The sequence below is a fragment of the Prinia subflava genome, chromosome 8, assembly GCF_021018805.1.
Source record: "Prinia subflava isolate CZ2003 ecotype Zambia chromosome 8, Cam_Psub_1.2, whole genome shotgun sequence".
Lineage (NCBI taxonomy): Eukaryota > Metazoa > Chordata > Aves > Passeriformes > Cisticolidae > Prinia > Prinia subflava.
This window is the reverse complement of record NC_086254.1, coordinates 8,489,629-8,517,606: the sequence shown is the minus strand read 5'-3', so window position 1 is coordinate 8,517,606 and position 27,978 is coordinate 8,489,629. Positions and strand designations below refer to the sequence as shown.

The following is a 27,978-nucleotide window of genomic DNA, read 5'->3' as shown; positions in this document are numbered from 1 at the left end:
CTCTGTCCCCGCCGGTTCCCCTCAGGCGCTGCCGCTCCTCCCGCGCGCCGCTCGCGCCGCCACGCCCCCTGCGGGCGGCCCCGCGCATGCGCAGCGCGGGCGGGGCGGGGCGGCCGCGCTGCCGCGGTCACGGCCCGGCGGGTGCGCGGGGCAGGAGCGCGGAGTGCGCTCCTCAAAACCCTTCGATCCCGGAGCTTCCGCTCCTCACCCGCGGGGAACGACAGGGAGGCCGGGGATAGCCGTCCCTCCTCCCGCCGCTGGCGGAGCCGCAGCCATGGACGAGCAGAGCGTGGAGGTGAGCGGCGGGCGGGCGGGCGGCGCGCGCTCCCTCAGGGCGGTGAGGGGGCAGCGGCTGCGGCGTCCCCTCCGCGCCCGCCCGGTTTGTCGGAGCCCCTTGGAGGGTCCCTGTCCCCTGTGTGAGGGGAGAGAAAAAGGCCGAACGGTGGCGGCCCGGGCTCTGAGAGCAGCTTGCGGCGCTGCGGGGCTTGGCTCGGGTGGGCAGGGGGTAGGAAATGAGGTGGCGGAGCGCCGCAGGTGCCAGTTCCGGAGGGGATGGAGCCAGGGATGGATGCATGGATGGATGGATGGAGAGCTGGCGCACACGGAACCCGCCTTGGCACCGTGAAGGTGCAGAAGTGGCCGTGACCCGGCAGCTCAAACACCTGCTGGGGAATGTGTCACAGCCAGGCTGGGGAGGAATGTAAAAGCCCGGCTGTGATTCCCTCCTGTAAACGCATATGGTGCGTTTGGATGGCTTGCAACTGTTAAAGAAGACACTAATGTGTGGGAGGTACTGTGGTATCCGTAAATTGAAGATGTCTTGCTTTTGTGCTGATTCACAATCTTCATGCTGTGGGGAAAAAAATCAGCCCACCTCAAGGACCTTATGAAGTTCCATATTTATAAACAGAAGTATTATAAATCTTGTATAATACAGGATGTAAAACTTCCTTATCAGTTAAAAATTATCAATATGGAAAGCAAACATTACTTTCAAAATACCTTTCTCGTTTGGGGAATGTTTTTATGACCCAAGACTGATTAAATGAGTTGAGGGAGACTGTAGAAATTGTGGAATTAGTGCTAATAGGAGACCTTAAAAGAACATAAGTCTTATAAAAGTCAAAAAAATACCCAATTCAATTCAACACCTCTTGTGTACTACACATACATGCACTTATGATTTAGAAATAATTTAGTGCCAGTCCGCTGTCTGCAGGTACAACACCATTTCTTCTGGCTGCTGCTCAATCCCGTGTGAACACATGCAGGAATATCTTGGCTACAGAAAGAGATAAGACAAACAGAAACTATTCCTTGAAGAAAGAGAACAGTGTTATAAAACAGGTGCTGGTGCAGAGGAGCTGAGGGGGGGAGTTGTGTCCAGGTTGTATCTCCCTTGGAGTTGTGATGCTTGGAAAGGGACTCCAACCTGGCGCCGTGCCTGGAAAACAAATGCAGCGCTGATGTGTCTGAAGCATGTTTAACAATGGTGCTAATCGCCCTTTCAGAGCATTGCCGAGGTGTTCCGATGTTTTATTTGTATGGAGAAGCTGCGGGATGCCCGCCTGTGCCCTCACTGCTCCAAGCTCTGCTGTTTCAGCTGCATCCGGGTGAGTTTGCTTGGTTCAGTCTATCCTTTCAAAGGTTTGAACTGAAAATTGACTGAGCTTATGAAAACGTTCTTTTCCTGGCCTTCCAAGGATTCCTTTTTTTAATTTTTTTTCTCCCTCCTTTAGTTTCCCTTTCAAAACCTTTTATAACACCCCTGAGGAAGAAGTAGGCAGGCTGTGCATTGCCTTCGGTGGTGCTAATTATAGGCACCATCTGGAATAATTGCTTTAAGGAAGAGACACATAATGATCCCTTCTTTGGTGTCTCCTGAGAGCTGGTGATGCCTGCATGGAAGACAGAAGTTGGGACAGAAATCAGATGCTGACTTTGCATCTGGGAAGGTCACAGCATCACCTCCTGTATCCTGGGGGTGTTTTATGCTTGTCAGGCTGCTGTGGTGTGATCAGCTGGGGCTAAATCTTCCTCAGGGGAGTCTGAGGCAGCACCTGAACCCTCATTCCTTTGTTAAAGCCGTGGTTCCCAGTGTGTCACACTCCAGTTCCAAATCCAGATGCTGTTTTGTGTTGCTGTAGCAGCACAAGGTTCAGCTGAGGTTTCCAGACCTGCAGTAGTATTTCCAGAAATTGGAACAGACGTTCATCCTTCGCTCTGGAAGCTCTGACAAGAGCTGTAGGTGAAGGATTCGTGCTGCATATTAAGGGTTTTACATGACATATTGTTGCTGGGTGGTGAGAGATTATTCATGAGACTCTTCAAATGTAGTAGAGAGCTGACAAATATAAACCCATCAACTGCTGAGCTTTTACACTTGTGAGTTGTAGTGGGCAGGTGAAGTTCTTTGCTCAGCTGTTTGTCCCTGGAGCTTTCTGGAAGAGAAGCATTCACAGGCTCCTCGTGGATTTGATCACTGAACTTCAAGTATTTAATTTGTCTATAAATAACCCAAGAGGAAGAAATAAATTACCTTGAAGACTAATTAGAGTGTGAAAAAGATGCTTGTGGTGTATTTTTCTTTCCTTTATTGAAACATGCTCTTTAGCCTAAGACTCTGGGAATCTGCCAGGTGGGTGGTTTCTAAAGCAATATTTGGTACCTCAGAATTCTCTGTATAATTTTTACTGAGGCATCTCTGACATCTAAAGACAAATGGTTGCTTCTTACCAAGACACAAATAGCAGCTTCTCCTGTGACTAAGTGCTTGAACAGTTAAATTGAAAATTTGTTAAAAAAGGAAAAAACATGGGAAAGCTGTAATAAAAGCAAATAACTCCTAATTAATCATAAAACGTATTTGCCTGCAGTTCTTCTATTCCAGTCTGTTTAAAAAGGTTTTTCCTTTTTCCATCACAGCGTTGGCTGACTGAACAAAGAGCTCAGTGCCCTCATTGCAGGTAAGGTGTTTTTAATATCAGGGATTGGGTGGATTGTCCTGTTATGATCAATCTCTTTTTCAGTGCAGGTTGTACTAAATTTATAGGCTTGATTTTTCTTTTGAGACCTGCCTGCTGTTTCTATAAAAATACTTCTTCTAAAATGTGTTCTAGTTTTGTGAAAAGCTAAGCAGGATCTTTGTTCTTCCCACATAACACTGCTGTGCACATAGCTGGTGTAACAGGAGTAACTACAGGGAATTCCTCTTTATATTCTTTCAAAAGTCAGAGCCCAGGAGCTTTAGTTTTCAGGGTGGAAATGTTCATTTTTTATGCCTGTAATTGCTGTGATGTGCCTGTGCAGGGTCCTGTTCCCACCTCTCCCCAAATGATCAAAATCACTTAATTTTTTCTGTTTTATTTTGGAATAACTAATCCAATTTTTGGACTGCTAATGTAGAACTGAACTGAACCTCACTTCAATGCTCCTCCTTTAGCTCCTGGAGCCAAATTCCTGCTCTAACTGTGCCGTCCTTCCTGCAGAGCCCCGCTGCAGCTCCGGGAGCTCGTCAACTGTCGCTGGGCAGAGGAGGTCACCCAGCAGCTGGACACCCTTCAGCTCTGCAGCCTCACCAAGCACGAGGAGAACGAGAAGGACAAGTAAATGCAGAGTTCTTTGCATCGAGTGCTTTTGTGGATTGGATTAGAGGAGCTAATTTTAGTAGTGTACTCTCTGTGTCTGTTGTAATAAGTGCCAATCGCTCGCTTTGTGATTTTTGGAAATTTAATAAAAATAAAAATGGTTATATAAAAAAAATAGTAATACACATATAATAATAAAAGTTAAACAATTTAGAGTAGGACAGTTTATGAGACAATAAGAGCAAAGAAGGTAGCCCGGGACTACCATCCCCCCTCCCTTCCAGACAAAAGCTAGGAAGGAGAAGGGCCCAGAACAAAGAGAAGTTTTCCTTTTTAAACTTTTCCTTTTTAAACCTTCGGTTTATGACTATTCATATCTTAAGTAAAACAAGTAATTTTCAGCTGTTTCTTGTCACAAAAGCTTTCTGTTAATTAAAAAAATGCATGAGAGTATATGTCCTTGAGAAAGTTAGGTTCTGTGGATAAGAGGCCATAAATTCTTCTTCACTAGAAGGTTTAGGGGCCCCTGTGAATGTTTTCTCTGTGCTGAGGAATTTTTCTTCTTGAGCAAAAAAATATCACACACATACACAGCTTCTATTGTACTACAACTTATTGTTAATTACGAAACTACATTCACTATATTATTCAAATGTTAATACAGCATAATTTTTCTACCTAGCATATTACATATAGTAAATATCTGCATAGAGCCACACAATGTGACTTTTCCACATCTGTGAAGTGCTTCTGGAGAGAATACTAAAAGCAACATTTATCTTACAAAAGGTTTTTATTGACTGCAGCTGTTCTTCCTGCAAAAGATGTTGAATGCTTTACTTGCAGGATTGTATAGCAAAACAATGTTAAACTGGGTTTGTAGAAAATTCACAGCTGTTTTCTGTCAGTGATATATGTATTTTTACATAACTATATTTATTTATTATGTCAGTGATACATGTATTTTTTGGTTTAAGGTGTGAAAACCATCATGAGAAGCTCAGTGTTTTCTGCTGGACCTGCAAGAAGTGTATCTGCCACCAGTGTGCACTTTGGGGAGGAATGGTAAGGGATGCACACGTGTGAGGGGCTTCACACTTTGTGTCTGACAGTGGTTTTGGAGAACTAGAAATACTGTAAAACTGCTGTTGTGGCTGCTGGATTGCCATGCAAATACTGCAGTTTTAGGTGTATTTATTATTTAATAACAGTGTTTGTGAAACACAATGCTTCCTGTTCATAATCAGAGAAGAAAATTGAATTTTTGTCTAAAGCAGGTCAGAATTACTTTCCTTGTTATAGCCTTCATGATGTGTTGGACAAATTCCGTGTGGTGGGGAGAGTTTTGTGGGCAAAGGAAGAAATCTTGCTCTAAAAATACAGATAACACTTGGTTATTTAATTGTCCTGGCCTCTGATCTTCAAAGCTATTAAAATCATCAGTGTTTATCCATCCAGTTGGGTATTTCAAGGAGAAGCAGCTGTTGCTGTTTGGAATGTAAGTGGTTAACAGTGTGCTGCCTTTGTTTGGGAAGGGTGTTTTAATAATAATCATTAAAAAAACCCTTCTATCAATATTTGATTTGGTAGAGGATTGCACAGTGAATGAAGCAGTTTATTTTTGGAGGGCTCTTGAGACTCCAAATAACTCCTGACAGGAAGCTGGGATGGAACGAGAGCCAAATTCATGACTTCTTACAAAGGGAAGTGAAAGACTGACTTCCTACATACAATCTGTTTGGAACTTTTCCAGAGCGAGTGATACACTCGTAGGCTTTCTTCCCTTCTCTTTGAGGAATTTAATAGAGTGGAATAAAGTGAAAAAGAGATGATTTATTATTCACCACCACCTCCTCCTCCTCGTTTTTCTCTCTCAACAGCACGGAGGGCACACTTTTAAACCACTGGCAGAGATCTACGAGCAGCACGTCACAAAAGTAAATGAAGAAGTGGCAAAGCTGAGGAGGAGACTGATGGAATTGATCAGCTTGGTGCAGGAAGTGGTAAGAAAATTTTCCTGTAGTATTCCAGTGGCAAAGGATAATTGTAAAGTGGGAATTGGAAGTAGTTCCTGTTAGAATTATTTAATTGTCCTTGACAATTAAATAACAATTAGTTAGAAGGTGGTGAGGTTATCCCACAGAGAGACCTTTTTGTTTTTTCATTTGACTCTTTTTGTACAACGTGAAAATATCAAAATATTCTCAACTCTGGTGTAGAGTTAGGTAAGAGAAAGTGCTTTAGGTAACTTTAAAGTGCTTTCTGTCATGCTAAATAAGTACAAAAATACTTTCTTCTAGCAGCTTATTTTCCTTTTTCAAGGATAATAAACTACAAATGCATTTGAGGCTGCAGGATGAGCAGCTCCTAAGTTGGAGATGTGTTTGTGCAACTCCTTTTTCTTCCCTGTGGGGTAAACATGTCAAAAATCCAAATATTGACATGTTCAGCTTGGGTAATTTCAGTGGGAATTCCAGCAATTTGATGCAGTTTCTTGTTTCTCAGGAAGGATTATTTTTGTTTTCTGTTCCATTTATGATGTGTAGCCTTTGTGCAGATAAAACCAGGAATTTTTGCAGGGAGTTTCTGTGTGGGTTTTGCTTGTCCTTCAGGTGCTCATTTGCCACATGCACTGATAGTTTTGCTCTTCTCCAGCTCAGATGTGACTTCATAAACACAAATGTGGTGATAAAATGCTGAGAGTTTGTGACCTTCCCCTGCCAAGGAGAAGAACGTTGCTTTTATCCATTGTTGTTACCACAAAACTTTTCTGGTTTTATCACATTATTCTCATTACCACAAACATAAAACTTTTCTGTGTTGCCTAAACTTCAGAAGAGAAGCTGGCAGCTGCATTTACAGGTCTGATACTGAAGAATCCCCATGAGACAAATCCCTGTGTGGTCAGACAACCTTGCTCAGCTTCCCAGCTTGTGGCAAACGAGCATCTGAAGAACAAGCAAAACCCACACAGAAACTCACTCCAAAAATTCCTGGTTTTATATGCACAAAGGCTACACATCATAAATGGAACAGAAAACAAAAGCAATCCTTCCTGGGAAACAAGAAACTGAATTCCCACTGAAATTACCCAAGCTGAACATGTCAGTATTGGGATTTTTGACACGTTTACCCCACAGGGAAGAAAAAGGAGGTGCACAAACATCTCCAACTGAGGAGCTGCTCATCCTCCAATGAAATCCCACCCTCTCCAGGAACGCGCCTCATTGAAAACAGCGCTCCTGTTCTCCCTCTCAGGGGATTTAGGGACACTTGAGCATTTCTGGGGTGTGAGGGAGCAGAGCCAAGGCGTGTCTGGGTGGGAAATGCAGCTGTGTGCAGGTTTTGCCCCGTTTGTGCCCACACAGGAGCGGAACGTGGAGGCCGTGCGCAGCGCCAAGGACGAGCGCGTGCGCGAGATCCGCAACGCCGTGGAGATGATGATCGCCCGCCTCGACACCCAGCTCAAGAACAAGCTCATCACTCTCATGGGTGCGTCTGGGCCTCTGGGAGCACCAGGGGGAATTAATTAACATGTGTAAATCCACTCAGAAACGTTGTTTCCCTGGGAGCCTGGCTCCTTCCACGCTGCGTGTTTGGCCAGTTCGTTGCTGGCAGAAATCTTCCACCTGCAGCCAAGCTTTTGGTTCATGGTGTAGTTACTGTGACAGGTTCTAAATCTGACATAACCTGACTATATTCTGTTAAAACTCCCGTATAATAACTTGGAAAACATTCCCATCTAGCTGGAATGTCTTATTTAGCACCTTTCAACTAAAGTGCTTTTACTTCATCATTTATGTTGGTCAAGAAGTTGCATCTTTGTAATTTGAAAATACATCTCTCTGGTAGATACTCCTTTTAGTGTAATTTTAATATGAGAGGGGCTGGATAAGAGTCAAGCCTGCTTTTCTTTTTGTCCAATAAAGCACTTTAAAACAACAAACCTGCCATTTCTGGGACACAGAGTGTTTTGTTACTTAACCTCAAATGAGTTCTTCAGTACAGCTCTAATTAAAAATGTAGACTTGCTTTTCAAATGCTTTCTCAATCAACCTTGGTACATTTAGAAATCCTTTACCTTGGTATGTCCTGGGGCAGCTTCCAAGTGGAAACGAAATAAAGGAAAGTACACTTCCTTAAGAAACAGTGAGTATGTGTTTTGGGTTTTTTAAACATCTTTTCTTTAAACAGGTCAAAAGACATCACTTACTCAAGAAACTGAACTTCTGGAAACCCTGCTTCAAGAAGTAGAACATCAGGTAATTATGAAAAGAGATTAAATGTTGTGTAGATAGGCCAACTGAGGAGGGATCTTCCTTACTTACTTTTTTATTTTAAAAATATTAATTGATGGATATTTCTGGAGGATATATTTTCATTGAAGTGGCCTTAAGTTGCACAAGTTCTTCTTAAAAGTAAATGTGTCTTCTAGAAATACTCCAAGGTGTTGTGTTGCTTGAAAAATTTACTTCAGGGATTAATGGCAATATCATACAAAATTACCCAGTTCTATATGAGTTACTTTAATCAAAGGAAAATACATAGTGGCTGTTGTAACTTCCATTGTGGAATTCCAGAAAACCAAATAACCCAACCCCAAAACCTCTATTTTGACATTGTGCTGTGGATAAACTTTCTAAACCTGTGACAAACATGCAATTCAGCTGTTCAAAAACAAAAGTGGATAAAACCTCTGATTTTTACTGAGCTAAGGATTTTTTTCCCTTTGTTTTACCCCACATAGTTACGGTCCTGCAGCAAGAGTGAGCTGATATCCAAAAGCTCAGAGATCCTGATGATGTTCCAGCAGGTCCACCGGAAGCCCATGGCCTCATTTGTCACCACTCCTGTCCCCCCAGACTTCACAAGGTGACTGTTGCTTTTCTGTTCTGTTTGTTCAGTGTTTAAAAACATGTTTAAAGTCCCTGAGAGGAGAGTTTCCTCTTAACTTACTCCTTGTAGTAACCTGTGCTGCAAGTAGGCTTTTCTGTCCCAGCAGAGTTTATTTTGTGTCTATAGTCCCTGCTGGGGAGTCAGGACAGTGGGTTCCAGCTCACAGTTTTTTTTCTCTTTACACATAGTTTACTGATTTGTCCTTTTTTCCCTTATTATTGGGTCATTCAGTATATAATTGCCAGGCTCTCATGAGATGCCTCTGCAGGTCACCTTAATTCAGAATATACAGCCAAAATCACTTCACAGCACAATTCTTCATCAGGACAATGCTGCTGGTGCTGGGTTCTGATGGAGCCTGTGCTGAAAAAACATCTCCAAAAAATGGAAAGTCAGAGAAACCTCAAGACAGCAAAAATTGGTTTGGTTGTGTCTTGGTTTAAATCTGAGTGTTTGTTTTCAATGGTATCAAAGTATCTCCTCCTAAGGAGGCTTATAAATGCAATTACACTGCAATAACCCAGTGTAGTCCTGGTGAATCTCAGTGCCTGTGGTGACCTAAATCATCTAAAATTCTTCTACAGATTGCAGAAGTTGGGATTTTTTAATGCCATGGTATTCAAGTGTAATATATTTATTCTTTTCCCCCACAGTGAATTGGTTCCAGCCTATGACTCAACTACATTTGTCTTGGAAAACTTCAGGTAAGAATGTATCTTAAATTACTGTAAATATTGGCAACATCCTTCTGTTCAGGAGGAGTTATAAAACACAGAACATTATTTAAACCACAGAACAATCTCTACAGAAAACTGTGAGATATGGATTAAACTACAGGAATTCCATTAAAAATCCCTTGTTCACTGGGTGAACAATTCTTTTCCATGATAAAGACAATTCTGTGCAGCTCATGGTGCCATGAGGGTTTTGCTTTGTCCCAGTACCAAATATTTTTCCTCCTCTCTCACCAGCACCTTGAGGCAGCGAGCAGATCCTGTGTACAGCCCTCCCCTGCAGGTGTCAGGACTGTGCTGGAGATTAAAAGTTTACCCGGTGAGTTCTGCCTGTAGCTGGAGTTGTTATCCCATCCCAACTCATTCCTGGCCTTTCCAGTAAGGAATCATCAGTTTGTCTCATGCTCTGTATGAAAAGCTGTAGGAAAAGAACATTATAATGAGTTGATCACTCATTGGAGAATTCCCTCTCTGCCTCCAGATCTCCAGTGAGAACATGCTCAGTGTGGTTTGGTTAATTTAAAATCATTTAAAGATGGGTCCTACTAATATGGCAGAGGAACTTTGATGGATATTTTAATGTCTCAGGGATTTTTGCAAGTGTTCCTTACAGAACTGAGATATTGAGTAACTTACTCTGTGTTTAAGTAACACATAAATACTTACTGGGGAAGGTGGGAGGAGGACCAAGCATTTGTTGTTGACTCTGCATCCAGCTCTCAAACTGGACATTGCAATGTGTATTTTGTATTTTTGTGTATGTCCCTTCAGTGGACTGAATATTCCAGTTTGTGGAGCTTTGTCCATGCTGGAATGGTGACCCCAAGCTGGGATCTTTGCACATTCCCTGCTCTGCTCAGTGCTGCTCCTGTGTGGAGAAGGAGGAGTTTGAGGGGGAGCACCAGCTCTGGCTCAGGGATTTCTGTGGCATCCTTGGAGAATTGGTTCCATAAATTAAACCCATGGATGCCCAGAATTGTGTTATTGCAGAGGTGGAACTGTGTGGAAGTTTCCAGAGTATTTTAAATTCAGGATTAGCTACCTGAGCTGTGCTGTCAGAAGGCATTAAAATTTATTTTTTCAATGGTAAGTTGAAATGGTTCTTCAAGCTGGAGGATTCAAGTTGAGCCATTCTTCATCCTTGATTCAGGTGAGTGTCGTGGAGGTTTTGCTGTATTTTTTCTTGACTTCTGGTGACCCTAATATTGTTTCTCAGTTAACTGCCCTAACTTCTCATGTTGCATGGGATTTTTTTTCTGAACAAATTGCTCTTTTCTCAAAAATTAAGTAGCTTTGAAATGTGACTGTATATAAAATATTTCAGAACTAATGTTTAACCTGAAATAATGTTTTTGTGATACATTGTTTATTCAGACTTTCACTTAATCAAATACCTGAAGTGTTAATAGAGTAATTAAAGCTTTGTCTTGAGATAGCAATACTACCCTGTGAATGTGCTTCTTGTTGATTCATGTTACACTAGGAGGTCACTGCGGACTAAAAATCACATCTGTAACAGCCAAAGTAGATTCCTGCTGCAAATCCAGTGTTGATTGAAGCTGTTTTCTAAACTTTTCTAAGTCTTCTGTATCAAATTGTTTTTAAATTTTTTCCTGGTTTTTCCTTTCTATTTTTAATCAGTTTCTCAATTTTATTTCAAGGATGGAAATGGAGTAGTTCGGGGCTACTACCTGTCAGTGTTCCTGGAGCTGTCTGCTGGATTGCCAGAGACATCCAAGTAAGCAAAGCTGCAGTAGGAACAGATGTTGGGGTTTTTCTGTCAGAAAATGCAAAGCCCTTTGGAAAAGAATGGTGACACTTCTGTTGTCCATTGAGCTTTGAATCAGGCACTGAGATATTTTACAGTTGTAACTCAGTGACTTTCTTGAGATGAGAGAAGCTGGTAAACAGAAAAGAGAAGCGAAGAGAGAAGAGTGTGTGTGTGGTAGTTCAGCCCCAGAGTTGACTTCACTCCCTATCCCTGCTCTCTTTTATTTTTCACTGTTTATTTAAGCATCAGTAAAATTTTAAGCCCGATTCAGCTGGGCAGGGAAGTGCAGCTCATAAACCACCGAGCAACTCTGACATTTTGGGCTCTAATCCCTGTCCCATTCCCCATGCCAGGTACGAGTACCGTGTAGAGATGGTTCACCAGTCCACCAACGATCCCACCAAAAACATCATCCGGGAATTCGCCTCTGATTTCGAGGTTGGGGAGTGCTGGGGGTACAATCGCTTCTTCCGCCTGGACCTGCTGGCCAACGAGGGCTACCTGAACCGGCAGAACGACACCGTCATCCTCAGGTGGGCATTCCTGCTCTCCAAGGACCACCACGAACCTGTGCTGGGACAGGGAACAGTCCACCAGCTGAATTTCAAATATTGGTGAAGTGTTTTGTTATAAATGGGTTTTGCTCTCAGCAGCTTTTAAGAAGGAAGCGTGCCAAAGGGAGCTGCGGGATATTTGAAGTGTATCTTTCTTTGAGGAGTGGCTGCTCCTGGCATTAATGAGGGTTAGAGAGCTGTAGCTACCAGAATTAAAGGAAAAAGATGCTTTTTCCCCCTCTTTAGGAACAGTTGTAGAGAGCATTGGAGAACTTTGGGAATAAAAGTCTGTGAGTCCCTCGTACAGAACTCACTGTGGCAGTCAGGGTGTTCAGGACACCGAGTCCACAAGGACCTGTTGTCTGTTAAATTTATTTCACCACTAGATTTCATGTTTTAAGGTTTTTCTGGATGGAGGGAGGGACATCTGAAAACAAACCTCAAACCAAACAAACTCCCTCAAACAAGCCCTTTTCAAATGTTCCTTTGAAGGTTCCAGGTGCGCTCCCCAACCTTCTTCCAGAAGTGCCGGGATCAGCACTGGTACATTGCTCAACTGGAGGCAGCTCAGACAAGTTACATCCAGCAAATAAATAACCTCAAAGAAGTAAGTGGGATATTTGTGAAGGTAAAATCACCTGTTGGAGTGTATCTGCAAAAGGGCTTGATTTGATGCTGCTGCTCCATTGTTGTCTTCTCTGTTATTTTTGTGACCTTTTAGAGGCTGGCGATTGAACTGTCCCGGACTCAGAAATCCCGAGGGGTTTCCCCTCCAGACACTCATCTCAGTCCCCAGAATGATGAGGGCTCAGAGACAAGAGCAAAGAAACCTGGACAGAGCATTGAGGCACTGCTTGAGAATTTCACTGCTCCAGGATTAGCAAGGGAGAACAAGGAGGAGGAGGAAGAGAAGACGCAGCAGGAAGACTTTAATGTAAGAATTCTCTGTTTCTGCCTCTGTTATGTGTAGCTTTCTTTGGTAAGGCAGCAATAGAAACAGGGAATTGTAAATCCCTGTACAAACTTGTGAATTGTAAATGAGGTTTATTATCCTTGCCATGGAAATAGGAGATGACACACTTGAGAGCTGAGTGAGAGGTGACTCCAGAGAGATGTTCCAGAACTGAGCTAAAAGATCCCACCACAAAAAGTCTCCAAGTTGCAGCTGAAAAATCTGATTTGTGTTTGTTCCCAGCCTTTAATGTGCTGTGTGATGGTGACACTGGGGACAGACAGTGTCTGTTCATAGCTTTTGGGGATGCATCAAGGTGCTAATGAATGTTTCTATATCAAAACCTTCCTGATTTCCTGCAGCACGAGCTCTCAGATGGTGACCTGGATATAGATCTTGCTGGAGAAGATGAGGTGAACCACCTCGATGGCAGCAGCTCCTCAGCAAGTTCAACAGCAACCAGTAACACTGAAGAAAATGATATTGATGAAGAAACTATGTAAGTAACTAAAAACGCCTTTCAGATCATCCTGTACCCAGGGTAATCATCCTAATTCCAGTGGAAACTGAGTAATGTGCTGGGGTGTGTGGGATTCCAGTGTGATTGGAGAGGTGGTTCCTATACTGGGAGCAACACCAACTCACAGAGTTAGTGGCAAACATTGAATTTTTGGTCATCTAATTAGTGTCTTTCTGATCTCTTTATTTACGTTGCTGCTGCATTCTGCCTTTGACAAGTGATAATCTGTGAAGGTTCTTTCCCAAAACACTATTAAGGAATCTGTCTCAGCACTGTCACAGAGCAGAGGTCTGGGACTGGGAAGTGTTGTAGTAGTAGGAGAGTGATGATGAGGACAGGTACTTAAATTAGGAAATTCAAGAGTGAGCAGAGCTGATGTCAAATCCTGGAATCTTAATTAAAACGTGAGAATGTGCTGCTGCACTTACAAACACAGGAGTCTGCAGCATCACATTTTGCAGTCTAGGTACATATGGCACTTTTGGCCTCCTGGTTAAGGAGACAGTCATTTAATTACTGCACTTCCTTTGTTGAGTTTGGGTAGCTTGGAATGCAGGAAATACAATTTACATTGCTGAGCTGAGGAAAGCTAACAGTTGTATTCTCCTTTTGCCACCTTGATCATCCCTGGAGGTCTGGAGAGAATGATGTGGAGTACAGCAGCACCATGGAGCTGGAGGATGGAGATCTCATGGAGGATGCAGCAGCTGCTGCCACTCCTGGAGCATCAGGTATGAAAAATGACTCCAGAATTCCCATAAAAGCAAAACGCTGCTGGATTCCTTCCCCTGCTCCTCTTGGAAGCAAAGCCAAGCTGCGTGTTCTGCAGGCAGTTCTATTTTGGGAACTGCTGCATCATGTGGTTTGTACTGATTATTGCAGCGTAGCAGAAACACTTCATTGGTTCAATTAAACAGAAAAGGGAGGGGGGATTATCTGAATGTGCTGGTTTAAAAACGATGTCAAAGTTTGGAGGGTGGCTTTGTGTCTCTTTGAAATTCCTCATGTTCCAATCAATAGGAGACTGACAAGGAGTTTTCACTGATGTCAGTGTGACCTCTGAGTGAGTGACACATTCACCTGGGGTTTAGTGCACTGCAAAACCCCCAAAAATGCAGAGGGAATGAAATAAAGAATACTCACATTTTAAATGTGACACTATAAGGTGTTCTGGGACTTTTTGCAGCCTGGAGATGATCCCAGCCACAAAGGTTCTGAAAGAAATGTGTATCTGTATGGAATACAGAGAGATATTATGGGATCTAAGTATATTTATTTAGGACAAAGATACCAGCAGTGGTATTTGTGCTGCTGTACAAGTCTGTTGGTGCTTGAAAGACAGAATTCCCTGTTTCAGAGTTCTGGAGTTCAAGGAGGGACATGTTTGTCTCCTCCTTTAGAGTAACTCTGATCTTTGTATTCATTTGTTAGCAAATCTATTCATTAAGAGATTTTTTATAAAAGGTATGAAGTGAATCACTTCCCCCTTCCCAGTTGTTTTTATCTTACTCTTTAATTAGAAGCACATCTGATTGCTTTCAGCATCCAGAAATCCACGAAACACCAATGTCTTCTTAAGTTTCACGGGCTGAGTTCCTTCCTAATCCACTTATTTAACTCTTTTTGATTTTCCCAGGGAATAAAGCATCCCACAGCTCCCACTTTTGTGTCTCTCCTGCCCAGGTACCAGCCACAGCTACAGCAGTGCCAGTGGGAGACCCTCCCGGCGGGGAGCCAGCGCCCTGGGCTCCACAGCCAGCAGCAGCTTGCTGGACATAGATCCCCTCATTTTAATCCACTTGCTGGACCTGAAAGACAGAAATGGCATGGAAAACCTCTGGGGCCTTCAGCCACGTCCTCCTGCCTCTCTTCTGCAGAACAGAGGTAACCACACCACGTGGATGATGGTTTCATTCCACCTGGAAATGCAGGGGGTGACTGAAAAGCTGCTTTTCTGCAGGGGGTTGGCACTGGAAGCCAACACAACACACAATTCTGTGCTGAGGCAGCAGCTCCACCTCTCCCTGCTCACAGCTGGAGTGGCTGGGAGCACTTGGAGCATGGTGCAAACCAGAAAAATCAATCCTGGAGTTTAGAGGCCGTTAGAGCTAGAAAAATGTGAGTGGTTGTAAGGGCTGGGGAAAAAAAAAGGATCAAAATGTCAGGAGCCAAAAATAGGATGGTATTTAAATAATTGAGGAGTATTTGTGGTTCAGTTGGGACCCTTGACCCGAAAATACCAATTAGCTCCATGTGCAGCAGCAGCAGAGCTGGCACCCCAGGCTCTTCCTGGAGGTTGCTTGTTTCTCTGGTAGTGAGGAATTAAATTTATTATTGAGGTTTGATTGAATTTTGTCATGATTGACACTTAATTCAGCTGCTGGCCCACAACCATTTGGTGACTTTCTAGAACAGAAAGAGAAATAAATGTCCCTTTGCTACGAGTGATGCTTGGGTTTGCTGCCACAATGCCATTGGTGGCACTGAATTTAAAAGCTGGCTCAAGCTCTTTGTTCCTTTGTCATTAGCTTTTTAAATGGAGTTACATAAACAGCCATGCATTTTCAGTGAATGTAATCCATATTTCCAGAAATGGAAGTCACTTCCAGAAGTTCCAAAATAAAACTGGACCAGCACATGGACTGTGGGTCCCAGTTCTGTTTTGCTTTTGGAAAAAGCCCTGGACCAAAGGAGCTCAGGAGAGGGCCCTGCACTTTGTGCTGTGCCACTCAAGCAGGGTGAAGCTCTCCTGTTGTGCTGTGTGAATCTTTAGCTGCTGAACACAGCCAAAATCACCTGTTTGTGGAGTTTCCCTCAGGCTTTGGCTGTTCCCAGTTAAATTGGACTTGGTCAGTGAAGCCAAAGCTGCTGTTCCATTTGGAGTTTGCCAGACCTCACCTCCTGAGGTGAAAGTTTCTGAGAGCCCCTTGACTTTACAGTTTGGAACAGCTGAATTTGCAGAGAAACACAGGATTTATAACACTTCAGGTAGATCCAGGTTGATCTAATTCCAGCTGAGCAACACAGAGGCTTTTTCAGCTATTGGCTGCTCCACCTGATCTTCTGCTGTGAGGCACTGAAGGGAATTCCTTCCCTAGCTGCAGATTTCTTTGAATTCTCTGTGTTAAGAGATATTGGTGGTCTGAGAATCTTCCACACACAGTGAACAAGTTTTATAAAAACAAATTTGACATGAACTGGCAGCCTGGGTGGCAGAATTCCTGCAGCAGCACTGGGAGCCGGGCTCCTCCCAGTGAGCAGGACTGGGACCTCCTTCCATGACTGGGAACAAACCCTGCTGTCCCAGCAGCAGGACAAAAGGCACAGCTCTTAGGCATCCACGTTTATTTGAGGATGGATTTCCTTACCTGCTGTGCTCTCTCTGCCTTTTCCTTTGGCAAAGCCTCGTCCTATTCCCTGAAGGACCGAGAGCAGCGGCGGCACCAGGCCATGTGGAGGGTGCCCCCAGACCTGAAGATGCTGAAAAGGCTCAAGACGCAGATGGCAGAAGTTCGGAGCAAGATGTCTGATGTGAAGAACCAGCTGTCAGAAGTGAGGAGCAGCAACGCTGCCTCAGGGGAGGGACAGCCCAGCTTCTTCTCCATCGAGCAGGGGGCCCTGGCTGCCTGTGGCACTGACAGCTGCAGCAAGCTGCAGGAGATAGGGATGGAGCTGCTGACCAAGTCTTCAGTCACCAGTTGTTACATAAGGAATTGTAAGTGCCTGGGGAAGGGGGATTTCATCACCCTCACAGGTGCTTCGTGTCCCCAGGCAGTTCCTCATACCTGGGGTCAGCTGAGAGGTCAGAAATGTGAACCTGCCCTGCCCTGCTGAGACTGATTTCAGCCCTTTTGTGGAAAACACAAAAGCTTTGCCCCACAGGCACTGCCAAACCTGATGAGTGATGATGTTCTGAGGTTTAACCCCGTGTCAGACTGCTCTGAGCTGGGCACTCCCTGCACCAGGCCCATCTGGGAGCTCGAGGCTCTTGCAGGGAACAAATTAAAACAATCCAGCCTTGCTGAAATCTAAAATGCAAGTCCAGGAATTGAGTTTGTCTGTCATTTATACTGATGCTGGCTGAAGGAATGTGGGTGAAGCTTTCTGGAGATGTTTCAGTGTAAGGAAGTGACCGTGACTTGTGCAGCCCAGGCCTGTGACAGGAAGGTGTGGCAGGGACTTAGTGACAGTGAGAATAATGTGGAGCTCCACTTACAACAAGCACAGGGCTGGGGTACAGCAGTGCTTTGACTGACCCCTTGTCACACTTTACACTTTTTTTTTTGCAGCTGCCAGTAAGAAAAGTGCCTCAGCCAAGCCCCTGCGCTCGGGAGCGGCCGGGAGCCTGTCCCTGAGGAGAGCCATGGACAGCGGGGACGGCCACCTGCGCCTCAAAGGGGACAGCCACGCTGCTGAGGGTACTGGGCACACCTGGGAGGGAACTGCCACCTCCTGCACTAAAGCTTTGCATTGAGCTCTTTATTTGGCAACAGGGGTTTCCCTTAAATTTGCCTGGATCCTTTCTCCCACCCAGGGGTGTTACTGCACCTCTGATGGCTGAGCTGGGAGGCAGCACCTCACTAAATACATCTGTTATGTTCTGGGCTCTCAGCAAGTACCTCAGGAGTGAACTAGGCAGTGAAAATCCAGGATTAAACAGCGCTGAGCCAGGCTTAAATTGTGATTTGGCTTAGAGGGAATTCCATGGAAGTTAAAGAAGTGAAGAATTTTATGGTAGCGCTGCTCCTGAGTTGCACAATGCCCTTCCTTTAGTGGGAGCACAAGGAAACCCCTGACACAGAAATGGAGTTTTGCTGCTCTGCAGCGTTCAGAGCAGGAGGGGAGAGGATCACAGGGATCTCCTTTGTGCTCTCCCTGCCAGGCCTGGGGAGCTCCAAGCTGAGTGCTCGGCCCCACGCTCGCGCCCTGGCCGGCCCCGGGGCCGCCGAGGCGCTGCCCAAGCAGGAGGAGAGAACCTGTGAGGGATCAGACTCTGAGCTGGGAGCTGCTGGCTTGGCTGCTGCAGAGAAGAACAGAAAAGTTGCTGCTCTGGGGTAAGGGTTTCTTCATTTTTCCTCTTATCTCCTCCCCCTCCTTCTCTTGATCTACAAAAAACCCACAATCTCCTAAAACCAGGTGCTTGTAGCATGAAAGAGAAATTACTTTGAAGTTTACTTGGTTGCTGCTGTTCCCTCTGGACAGCAATTTTTGGGTTTATAACTAGGTTACAAGTTGTCTCTTTTTTTTTCCTTCTTTTTTTTTTTCCCATTTTTCTCTTATTTTGATCAGCTTTGGCTGGAGTCTGACACTTGGAATTGAAAGCAGCCCAGGTCTGCTTTCCCACTGTTCCGTGCAAAATACCCTCTAACTGAAATTTAATCACTTTTGATTTCCTCATTTAAGATGATGTTTTTCACTCTAGCTCAACTTTTCAGCTGTTTCATGATCATTCTCTGTTGGCCACCTAAGTGAAAAGCAATGGAGTTTTCAGGTTATTTTTTCTAAATAAGTAGAGTCACCTTTTTTGGAAAATACTCAAACTTTTCAAGGATTTTTGATCGATTTAGAAATATTAAAATGCTAAAAAAAGCCGGAAGTCTAAGTGAGTGTGCAGGAGACTTAAGGAGTAAAACTCAACGTGGCACTGAAAGTCTTTGTTTCCACAACTGAGTTAAGGCTGAATTTCTAACGTGGGGTTTTGTATTTCTCCTAAAAGCTCAAGCTCCAAGGGATGTCGAGGAGAAGGAGCCCAGTCTGGCCTGGAGAGCAGCTCTGAGCCCGGGGAGCTGCCGGGGCCGGGCCCTGAGGGCGCCTCTGCAGCACCAGAGGAAGGTAAATTGGGCTTTGTGTGGGGCAGGCTGCTGCTCCGCCTCTGGGGCGGGGAAAAACGGGACAAAACCACTCCCAAGAGCTGCTTCCACGGCTGCTGAATTGGCTGTAAGAGACAGCAAAGAGAATAAATGTGGGTGAGGACAGAGCATCTCTGTGTGGCTGCTGTCCGGGCAGGATCGGGGCCAGCACTCTCTGCACAGCTGCTTTTTGTCCCTTGAGACAGCCCCAGGTCTTTGCTTTGCTGTTCAGTGGCCTTGAGAAGAATTCCATATCTAATTCAGATAGTACCCAGTGACCTTGGCTGGAAATTCTGCTGCCTTCAGGGACAGCCCCCCGGGGTAACTTTTCTCCACAGCCACACAGGAGCCTCTCCAGCACTTCATTCCTGCTGGGTGTTGTGCTGCATAATCCAGTTTCCTTAGAGACTTAAAGGAAAGTTTTCCCCCTCTCTTCCTGCATCCTTTCCATGCTGGAAAAAAATAACACTGCTTTTTTTTTTTTCCCCTCCTGAAAGTCCACATAGAGTTTTTCTTATCTTGCTAAAACTCTCCTGCCTTCCACCCCTGCACTAATTTGAATTTCAATGACTGGATTGTAGCGCAAAGCCTATATTAAGGTGCCAGCATCCATCTCGAGCTGCAGTGTGCAATATTGTGTGGGAGTTGGCATTTACAGAAGGTCTCTCAGTGACAAAACTGAATTTCTGCTCTTAGTCACTGCAGCGTGATCGTGATGTGCTCCTGCAGTTCTGCTCTCAGAGCAGGGAGCCCAATAGGAAAACGCTTTAGAAACTGAAATACTTCATTGTTAAAAACCCCAGGAAGCAAATATTACAATTTTTTTTTCCCTTCAGAGGAAAAACTACAGTAGAATTGGCCCCTCACTTTGTTTCTTCCTAGCAATAAGTATCAGCTTTTAAGAAGTAGAGCCAAGCAGACCTTTTGCTGCCCATGGGGAGTTCTGGCTGCCCAGGGCACACCAAGGTCATCACCTGGAGCCACCAACAGCTCTGGTTCTGCTTTGGAGGGGGAATTTGTTGTGTGAGACTCAAATACACAATTTCTGCTTGAGGGCTCTGGTAGTTCCACCTGCCCCAGGGCTTGTGCTGCCTTTTAGCTCCCAGGAAAGCAGCTTCTGTTTTCTGTCCCAGCTGCAGAACAGAGTGAGCTGGTGACACACAGGACAATCCAGCTGTGCTGAGGGCTGGTACCCAGAGCTCTGTCAGAGCCCTGAGTGTTTGGGGAGTGCTCCTTCCCTCTGTTCTCCTGATACCAAACCCCAGGAGCTGCCAGGAGCTCTTCTGTGGGACAGTGAGACATTCCAGCTGTGCAGATCCTGCTGCCATCGTTTTGCCCTGGCTGTCTCTGGTTTCTCTTGCAGCTGGGGTGTGCCAGAAGCACGTCCTTCACCTGCTGCCAGGCATGAGCAGTGACAGTGACATCGAATGTGACACGGAAAACGAGGAGCAGGAAGATGCCACCTCTCCCTCAGAGGTGTTCAACCAGGCCTTCTCTGTCCAGCCCTCCAGTGAAGGTAGAGCTGATAAAACATCTCTTCCCCCACTTCCCAAACATTCCCAGAGCTCCTTGAAAGGAAAGAAAACTCCCCAAATCCTCCATATTTCTTCACATGTATTATTATATACTAAACCCCAAAACTCTTAGTTTCCAGAATTCCAACACTCACAACAGATCCCTTGGGGGGGCTGTGGAGGTGTTAAAGCTCCAAGTGCCAGTAAGATTTGGAACTCTCCTCTTGGGATCCCAATTAAAACAGCTCAAAACAGGAGAGGGAAACTCTTGCTAGCCTTGAGAAGTCAGTTTAGGTGAGTCTCCTGGGAAGGGCTGGAAAACCCAGAGCTCCAGTTCCCAATTGGAACTCCCTGTGTGCCAGGACTGGCACTGTAAGTAGGCTAATTCCAGGGAGGGAACCACTGCTTTAGACATGGATTTGCATCTTAATTGGCAGGAATGTGCTTCCAGCAGTTGAGTGGAGCCTCAGAAAGTCCTCTGGTTAAGCTTTCACTCCCAGTCCAGTGGATCAAAGCTGTGAGGCCAAGGAGGTGAAGTTTTGGCCTGAGTGAAGGGAGGGGAGGGAGCATTCCCTGGCTCTGCAGCGCTCACTGGTGAGGGTGACTGGGCTTTGCTGTTGTCTCCACCCTCAGAGCACTCCTCGGTGTTACCAGACGGGGATCAGGCCGCTCCTGACGAGCTCAGCTTTGTCCCTGCAGATGACAGCACCAGGTAACTGCGGAGGGTCTCCCTGGGGCTGCACCTTCCCTGTGCTGCTCCAGGAGCTGCAGCCACGGAGCCCCTGCTCATCCTGAGCTCCCTGAGCTCTGAGGCAGCCTGGGAGGGAGGGAGGGAGGGAGGGAGGGAGGGAGGGAGGGAGGGCTGAGCTCTAAATGCTTCCAAAACTGACTGGGTTGAAGTAGCATAAAATTTTAACTCACAAGATGGTGTTTGTTGGAAGCCTTAGAATGCTCCAGCAGGAGAGTTTTGAGTGCAAACTGACTTTGTTTGGAGCAGGTAGAGCGTGGGCTGGAGGCCTGAAGAGCCACGCTCATCCCTGGGAGAGGTGTGTGCATTCCCTGGAGCTGAGCCCGAGCCCGTGCCCTCTCCACTCTGGCAATCGTGGTTCTTCTGCCGTTGTCCCAGCCCTGCCCCCGGGTTGGCACAAGGACCTTGGCAGGCCTGGCACTGAGGGGTGGCACTGAGGGGTGGCACTGCTGCTCCAGCTGCTCTGAGGAGCTGTGGGGAAGGTGCTGAGCCCCATCCCGGGGGATGAGGGTCCTGCTGTGCCACTGGAATGGGTGGCTGTCCTTTGGAATGCTGGGGTGGCTCCAGAGCTGGGGAAAGCAGCCACCACTCCGATTGTTTGCCCCAATTGGTGACGTGGACCAACCACAGCCATTGCCAAACTCTTTGTTCGTTGCATTTTGAGCTGCTGCAGTCCTTGTGAAGCTCCTCTGAGAGCTGATGCCTGGTTAGTGACAAAGCATGAGCCCTGTCAGAACCTGCCTGGTGTTGTTCTCGTGTGGCTGCCTGTGTCCGTGTGAATGTGCTCTACAACTCCTAGTTTAAAACTGTTTGCACTTTGTTAATAAAATGAATGTTGAAATCTGAATTTTAGGTGTTTTGTGCGTGGATAAGTAAAAGGGTGGAGGCTGTCAGGGTCAGCTCCCCTTGCTGCAATGCCTGGCTGCACATGGAGGGACTTTTCCCTGCCATCCACCTGTCACTTTTTCCCTTAATTATTCAGTGAAAAGCACTTAAACCCCTCAGGGATTCTGTTTGTAGAAGCCAGACTAAATTCTTAAATCTCCTTGATTCGAACAGGAATGGAGAAGGACACAGAGTTTTCTCCAAAGCTCTGCTCAGCTGCAGAGGGAGCAGATCCTGCGCCTGTGCTGAGCCTGGAGGGGGCCAGGGCCAGGCCCACAGCCTGTGGAGGTGCCTGTGAGTGTTTGGGGCTGTGCTGGTCCCTGCACAGCTCGGTCACTGCAGGCAGTCAGGGAGCTCTGCCCCTGCTTTAGTCCCACTGAGAGGCCCAGGCTGAGGGAAATGACTGCTGAGGCACAGGGGCTGCTCTGGAGCTCGTGTCCAGCTGCTGCAGGGGCAAAGAGGAGCTGTTGCTTTGCTCCCCTTTTATGGACACCTTATTCAGAGCTGCTTTGGAAAGAGCAGGGGGGAAAGGGGCTGGGAAGGCGCTGCTCTCCTTGGGCTGTGCTACAGCAGTCCCCTCCCTTTGGGCTGCAACAGGCCCTGAGAGCTCAGCAGAGCAACTCCAGTTCCATATCCCACAAAGGAAACCCCTTTCAGCACACTGAAGGCACAGCTGCTCGCTGCCTTTGGAAGCTCTTCAATAACCAGACTATCTGAAGTGTGGTTTAAATTACTGTTTTATTAAGATATTGGTAAAACTTCAACAGTTTTTCCTGTATAAACAGCTTTCATAAATAAAATATGGATGACTAATACATGGTTAGAACTAAACTGGCGGGTAGAACTGTAGAACAAGATTGCAAATGGAAAAGTCCCAACACTTGTACATGATTTAGCTTGAATTTATTCACTTCATAAAGAACATGTTTGATGAACAAGGTACTACAGAAAGGTCAGCAGGAGCAGCCAGGAGCTGAGACCGCGCCTGGCCACGAGCAGCAGCACTCGGGGTGAGCTCAGCCACCTCCCCTGTTCTCGTCCCGAGGTGTCTTCAGAGGGAAGGAGAGGAGGAACCGGACACGACAGGGGTTGAACGAGACCCTGACAGGTGGGGGTTGTTTGTCTTTAATGCTGGCAAGGGCTGTGCCATGGCCGGGGCCAGGCCTGCAGAGGGGCGCGGACGTCCGAGTCCGAGGTCGTGCTAGTGCTTCCTTTTTATTGCACATGATACGAGGGGAGAAAGTTTTGTTCCTGTTGCAAAGAGGATGTGAATTAAAGAAAGATTGCCCTAAATTACAGACATGAACAAAGCTGCAGTATCCCCTTGGATGGCTTTGTTTATGTGACTAAGTGCCCAGTGAAGAAGTTGTGCTAAAACAGATTTAGACCTTAATTTAGACCAATCTTTCTCATTTTGCTTTATTCCCACAGAATCGTGGGGTGGGGAGGATTTGGTGAGGAGAGAGTGGACCTGAACTACAGCAGCCACGTCTGTGCACACAACTCCTTGTGCCTCATCTGCCCACGGGACAAGTGACACACAGTGCTCCAAAAACAGGCGGAGTTTCTAGGATGATGCACCACCAGAAACGTGGTGTAAGTCAAAGTCTGCTTGGACATTGTCCTCCAGCGCTGCCGCGCTCAGCAGCTCGGCCAGGGAACGGTTTTCACTCGCAAGGACAATGGATGGCACTTCCAGGTAAGGAAAAATTCCACACGTGCCTTTCCACCCACCTCTGGTGCAAACGGGGTGGGTGAAGAGCTCCCTGCTCTGTGCTGTTCTCTCTGCACCGCACGCGTGGCTCGGGGTCGGAAAAGCGCTCACAGTGAAGAGCTGAGGGGTGAGTTCTGAGCAGCTCCAGGCAAAGCAGCCCCGAGCCCCTTCCTCAAAACCAACCAAAACACAACAAAACTCAAGTTGCCACTGCTACCTCCTGGTTCTGCAACCACCACGTCGACCGAGAGGGATGCGGGGTTGTGTGAACGCGCAAAAGGGATACTTCAGCTCTTTATTGGAAAGATTCGTTGTACAAATTTTCACCACCACTAAGATACACGATAAAAATACAAAACACAGGTCACAGACTGAATCTCAGTATCAACAGTTAATAAATACAATGAGATAGTTCTCTATTAGCCTAATATTTTACACTGTCACCAGATAGACGATCAAGGTACGAGATACAGAACATTTAGATACTGTTAGAGAGGGATTATTGCTTACGTCAGCAAGCAGCAGATAAGGGCACAGGAGTTTGAACTGAAGGAGCTACTTCCTATCACCAGTGGCATTAAGAGAAAACACTGCATTTCACAAGCACTGCTTTTTGTCTAGTGTGTAGAATCAAGAGCAGCATAATCAGACCAATAACCACTACTTTTAATATTATAGAACTTTAAAGGACTTACCTTACAAATGGTTCCTATCTACTCTATAAATATGCAGTTAGTGAAGAAATGAACACTTGCTCTATCTATACAATGGTTTTACCTGACCACACTGCAACTACAATGGTGGATTTTTTTTTTTTTCTCCTAGCAAGATAAATGGGATGAGTCGCAGAATTACCATTTATGAATCCACACCTAAAAATGCTAGATCCTTCCCAAAACAGCACACATGCAGTCCAGTGCTCTTCAACTGCTCCTGCAGACTGGGAAGAAGTTTTGTCATCCGTGACGGGTTTGCATTCTAATTTACTCACATCAAGAATTGCACTTACACCACCTTTCTCTCCGGAACACGACAGTCAGCTAAAGATGGACTTTCAGTGAGTCATTATTACTGTGAATAATTTAAAACAAAGGCACCGCAGAGATGCCCCAGAGTTGCATATTTTACCATTTCATGGTTCCTCAAATTTCCTCGGTAAATCTGACTTGGAACAGAAGCTGCAGCTAAAGAGAACATTGACAACAGCTAAGGCAGAAGAAGATGGCAGATAAGAGCCAATGATCCCGTAAGATTAAAACAAAGTCTGAAAAAGATCAAAGGAATCTAAAGCCACACTCCAACTCCTGGTTGCTCACAAAGCCTTTTGCTGTTCATCAGATTGCTTTTAAAATAGTGCATCAAAGAGAGAAGCAGCAGAAATTGGCAGAATTCAAGCCTCGCCATCTTGTCGTGTTGAATAATTTTCTTGACTACTTAATATTAAAATACTTTGCAAATTCTAGCTAAACACTAATACTGCTATTGTTACTGCTGAAATGATATGAATTGTTCACTAGGTGCCTATGAAGATTTACTGTATTCATACTCCTCCCAGTGCATCCCTGGAACAAGGGGTAGGAACGGGGTCTGGACTTAGTGGAGCTGATGGGAATCGCCGCTTATTTACGTCCCAATTAGCGGCTCCCCTAAGGGGTGACCTCACCTCGGGAGCGGGGAGGGGCTGGAGCCGCTGCTGAGGCAGGGAGGGGCTGCAGAGCTCCTCCCTGGCCCTGCTGGACCCGGGGGAGAGGAACAGAGCCCTGCCCGGGCACTGAATTCCATCCTCTCCGCTGAGCCCAGCGCAGCCCCTGCTCTGCCGCATCCTCGGCATTTCCATCCCCTCTGGGCATTTCCATCCCCTCGGGGCATTTCCATCCCCTTTGGGGATTTCCATCCCCTCGGGGCATTTCCATCCCCTCTGGGCATTTCCATCCCGTCTGGGCATTTCCATCCCCTCGGGGCATTTCCATCCCCTCTGCTGTGCCCCTCCTGCTGCCCCCGGGTGGGAAATGCTGCTCTGGCACCCGGGAATCCTCACCAGAACCTCACAGCTCATCCAACAGCTCCTGATCTCCGCTGGGACAGAGGGTGGGACTGGACACCTCCACGGGTTGGGTTCTTTTAAGACCTGAGATGAAGTTAAGGTGGGAAGAGGTTGGCTCAAAGCATTAAGCACAATCATGTTCAACTCATTGAGAACAATTTCCTAAACTGAGAAATGAGAAAAATGCCAATATAAGCACCAGAAAGATACGAAATTCCCTACACTGCATCTCCAGCCATAGAAAAGTTTTCTTCATACTCCGCATTTTATATTACATGAAAAAAAAAAAGGTAAATTATGAGTCTGTACCTCGATGGGAGTCTGAGACCAGAGCAGCAGGAGCTTAGTGTGTCCATTCCTAAGGTACCTGGTAAACCCTGTATGGCTTTTAGTCGTCTACCTGCAAAAGTGGATGTAATTTTCTAATTCATCTTAACGCTCACCTGGAATAAACAGAAAGCAGAACACGAAAAGAAACACAAAAACCCCAAAAAAACCCCCACACCTCGACTCTATGGAAACTTCCCCCCGCTCTAAGAAAATTTGGCAGTTCTAACCCAGATCGTTCTTTGAGTCTTGCTCCACAGACATTTCTCAGGCAGGTGCAACTTTCTGTGCCCGGGCCGTGCCCCGGGCTCTCCCTGCTGGGTGTGGCTGGACACTCGTGTGTGCGGGTGGTCGGGCGGCTGCGGCGTTGCTGGGGGTGGCACCACCACCAAACTTTATTAGAGATCCAAACAACTACATTGGTTAATTCCTAGATCTATTTACACAGGGGTTGAGCTTGGCAGGGGACTGGAGTACAGTTCGGAAATGCCCACCTCTTTTTTTTTTCTTTTTTTTTTTTCCTTTTTTTCTTTTTTTTTTCTTTCTGATGATGCCAGTTTTATTTTGGGAATGTCTGCTTTGGGAGTCTGACAGGGGAACACGAGGGGGTGGTTACATTTTACAGCATTGATGGAGGTGTGGGTCTGGTATACAATGACTTTGTCTTCGCATCCAGCACTCGCTGTAGGAGCCGTGGCTGGGCAGCCTCCGCCACGGGGAGGGCCGGGCCAAGGCCCTGCTGCTCCTGCGGCCCCGGGCGGGGAGGGCCAGCCCGGCTCCTTCCCCCTGCGAGGGCTCGTGGGCCCAGAGCGGAGCGTGGAACTTTGGTTTGAGCCTGGCTCCTCGCCGCCTCTTCCCGCTGCACAGCCGGAAATGAGGGAGCGCGGCTCGCTTTCCCAAGGATTTGAACAGTTCATCTTCCAGCCCCAAGAAGACGGGGGACAAACCCCTGACCCTGTAGATGCCCTGCCCTGCAGCTCCCGAGCTCAGAGGGGCGTTGTCCTCCCTGCGATCGCTCCGCCCGCAGCCCGAGGATGCGCCGAGCTCCGGGGACTCGCTCTTCACCGGGGAGCTGCTGATCGACCCCGCGCTCTTTGGTATGCCAGGACTAAACGCTTGGACTGGTGGCAGACATTTGGCACTCTGAGGTGTACTAGTTTCTGTTTTTGTCAGGTCTAAATAGCCTTGATCCTCCAAGGGGTTAACGCTGGACCCTATGCTCAAGCTAGTTCTGTCGGTGAAGGAGTCCACTCGTCCTTCATAGCCTAAATCTGCAGGTGCTGAGCACTGGTGCTGGGGCCACGGCCGTTTGCAGTCTCCATGGTTCTCCTTGTCTTCCCCGTTGTCTTCTTGCCCACCTTGGAAAGAGTTCTCTGTCCAGTCCGACTCCTCGCTGACCGCGACCGCCGCGTTCATGTCCCTGAGAAACACCACAATGACCGTGATGTTGTCGCTGGAGCCGGCGTCGCGCGCGGACGCCACCAACTTGTGTGCTACCATGCTGCTGTCACCATTGTTCTCCTTCAGATGGTCAGCCACCACTTTGACCGCCTCATCGGGGTTCACTGTGTCGTAGAAGCCATCACAGGCCAGAATGAGGTAGTCTTCAGAGCCGTCCAGCACCGTGGAGGCAGAGTCTGCGTCCCCACAGATGTATGGCTTGTGCTCAGCGTCCCCTGTGGAGGAACAGCAGAGAAACACGACTGAGGGTTTGCAGCCGTGCTTCTAGAAATTAAAAAAACCCATGTTGGGCACTAATTGATAAATAAAACCTCCTTTAATTCCCTTAAGGGTCCAAGATAGCTCAGTCCTTCACAGGCCTTGGAGGAATATATCAAAAGACAGGAAAAAGGATTCAAAAGAGGCTCTCACCCTTAGCTGCA

At 46.4% G+C, this 27,978-nt stretch overlaps 2 protein-coding genes across 7 annotated transcripts in view; one reads left to right on the top strand and one right to left on the bottom strand.

Moving 5' to 3' along the window:
- Positions 1-82: 82 nt before the first annotated feature.
- On the top strand, positions 83-26,267 carry TRIM37 (tripartite motif containing 37). Of its 3 annotated transcripts, XR_010081066.1 has the most exons (27): positions 83-295; positions 1,512-1,613; positions 2,926-2,966; positions 3,489-3,605; positions 4,565-4,652; positions 5,468-5,590; positions 6,956-7,079; positions 7,782-7,849; positions 8,335-8,459; positions 9,137-9,187; positions 9,455-9,536; positions 10,879-10,955; positions 11,342-11,521; positions 12,035-12,149; positions 12,264-12,476; positions 12,857-12,993; positions 13,648-13,745; positions 14,698-14,898; positions 16,418-16,729; positions 17,304-17,432; positions 17,897-18,068; positions 18,731-18,846; positions 20,227-20,379; positions 20,815-20,908; positions 21,011-21,089; positions 21,375-23,709; positions 24,550-26,267. XR_010081066.1 is itself a non-coding variant. In XM_063402799.1 (26 exons), the coding sequence occupies exons 1-25, from the start codon at positions 275-277 to the stop codon at positions 21,051-21,053; spliced, it is 2,982 nt and encodes a 993-aa protein (XP_063258869.1). In that variant the 5' UTR covers positions 83-274; the 3' UTR covers positions 21,054-21,089; positions 21,375-26,267. The 3 variants fall into 3 exon arrangements, 2 of the variants coding, with proteins under 2 accessions (XP_063258869.1, XP_063258870.1); XM_063402799.1 differs by having other exon boundaries at positions 21,375-26,267; XM_063402800.1 differs by lacking the exon at positions 20,815-20,908 and having other exon boundaries at positions 84-295; positions 21,375-26,267.
- PPM1E (protein phosphatase, Mg2+/Mn2+ dependent 1E) overlaps positions 24,006-27,978 on the bottom strand; it is a 58,651-nt gene continuing 54,678 nt past the window's right edge. The window contains exons 7-9 of one of the 4 annotated variants that reach the window (XR_010081069.1): positions 26,326-27,771; positions 26,078-26,168; positions 24,006-25,852 (exon numbers count right to left, since the gene is read on the bottom strand). Coding sequence is in view for 1 of the 4 variants with exons in the window: in XM_063402801.1 (XP_063258871.1) it covers positions 26,708-27,771 (1,064 nt within the window). In the remaining 3 variants the exon portion in view is untranslated. Of the gene's footprint in view, positions 27,772-27,978 lie in introns of all 4 variants that reach the window. The other 3 variants (XR_010081067.1, XR_010081068.1, XM_063402801.1) reach the window with 3 other exon arrangements.

What these genes read in the sequence shown, in the direction of transcription:
- TRIM37 (XM_063402799.1), top strand. Translation starts at nt 275, where the DNA reads ATGGACGAGCAGAGCGTGGAG. An exon ending in TCAGCTTGGTGCAGGAAGTG is followed by an intron (nt 5,591 to 6,955) that starts GTAAGAAAATTT and finishes GTGCCCACACAG; the next exon opens with GAGCGGAACGTGGAGGCCGT. An exon ending in AAATAAATAACCTCAAAGAA is followed by an intron (nt 12,150 to 12,263) that starts GTAAGTGGGATA and finishes GTGACCTTTTAG; the next exon opens with AGGCTGGCGATTGAACTGTC.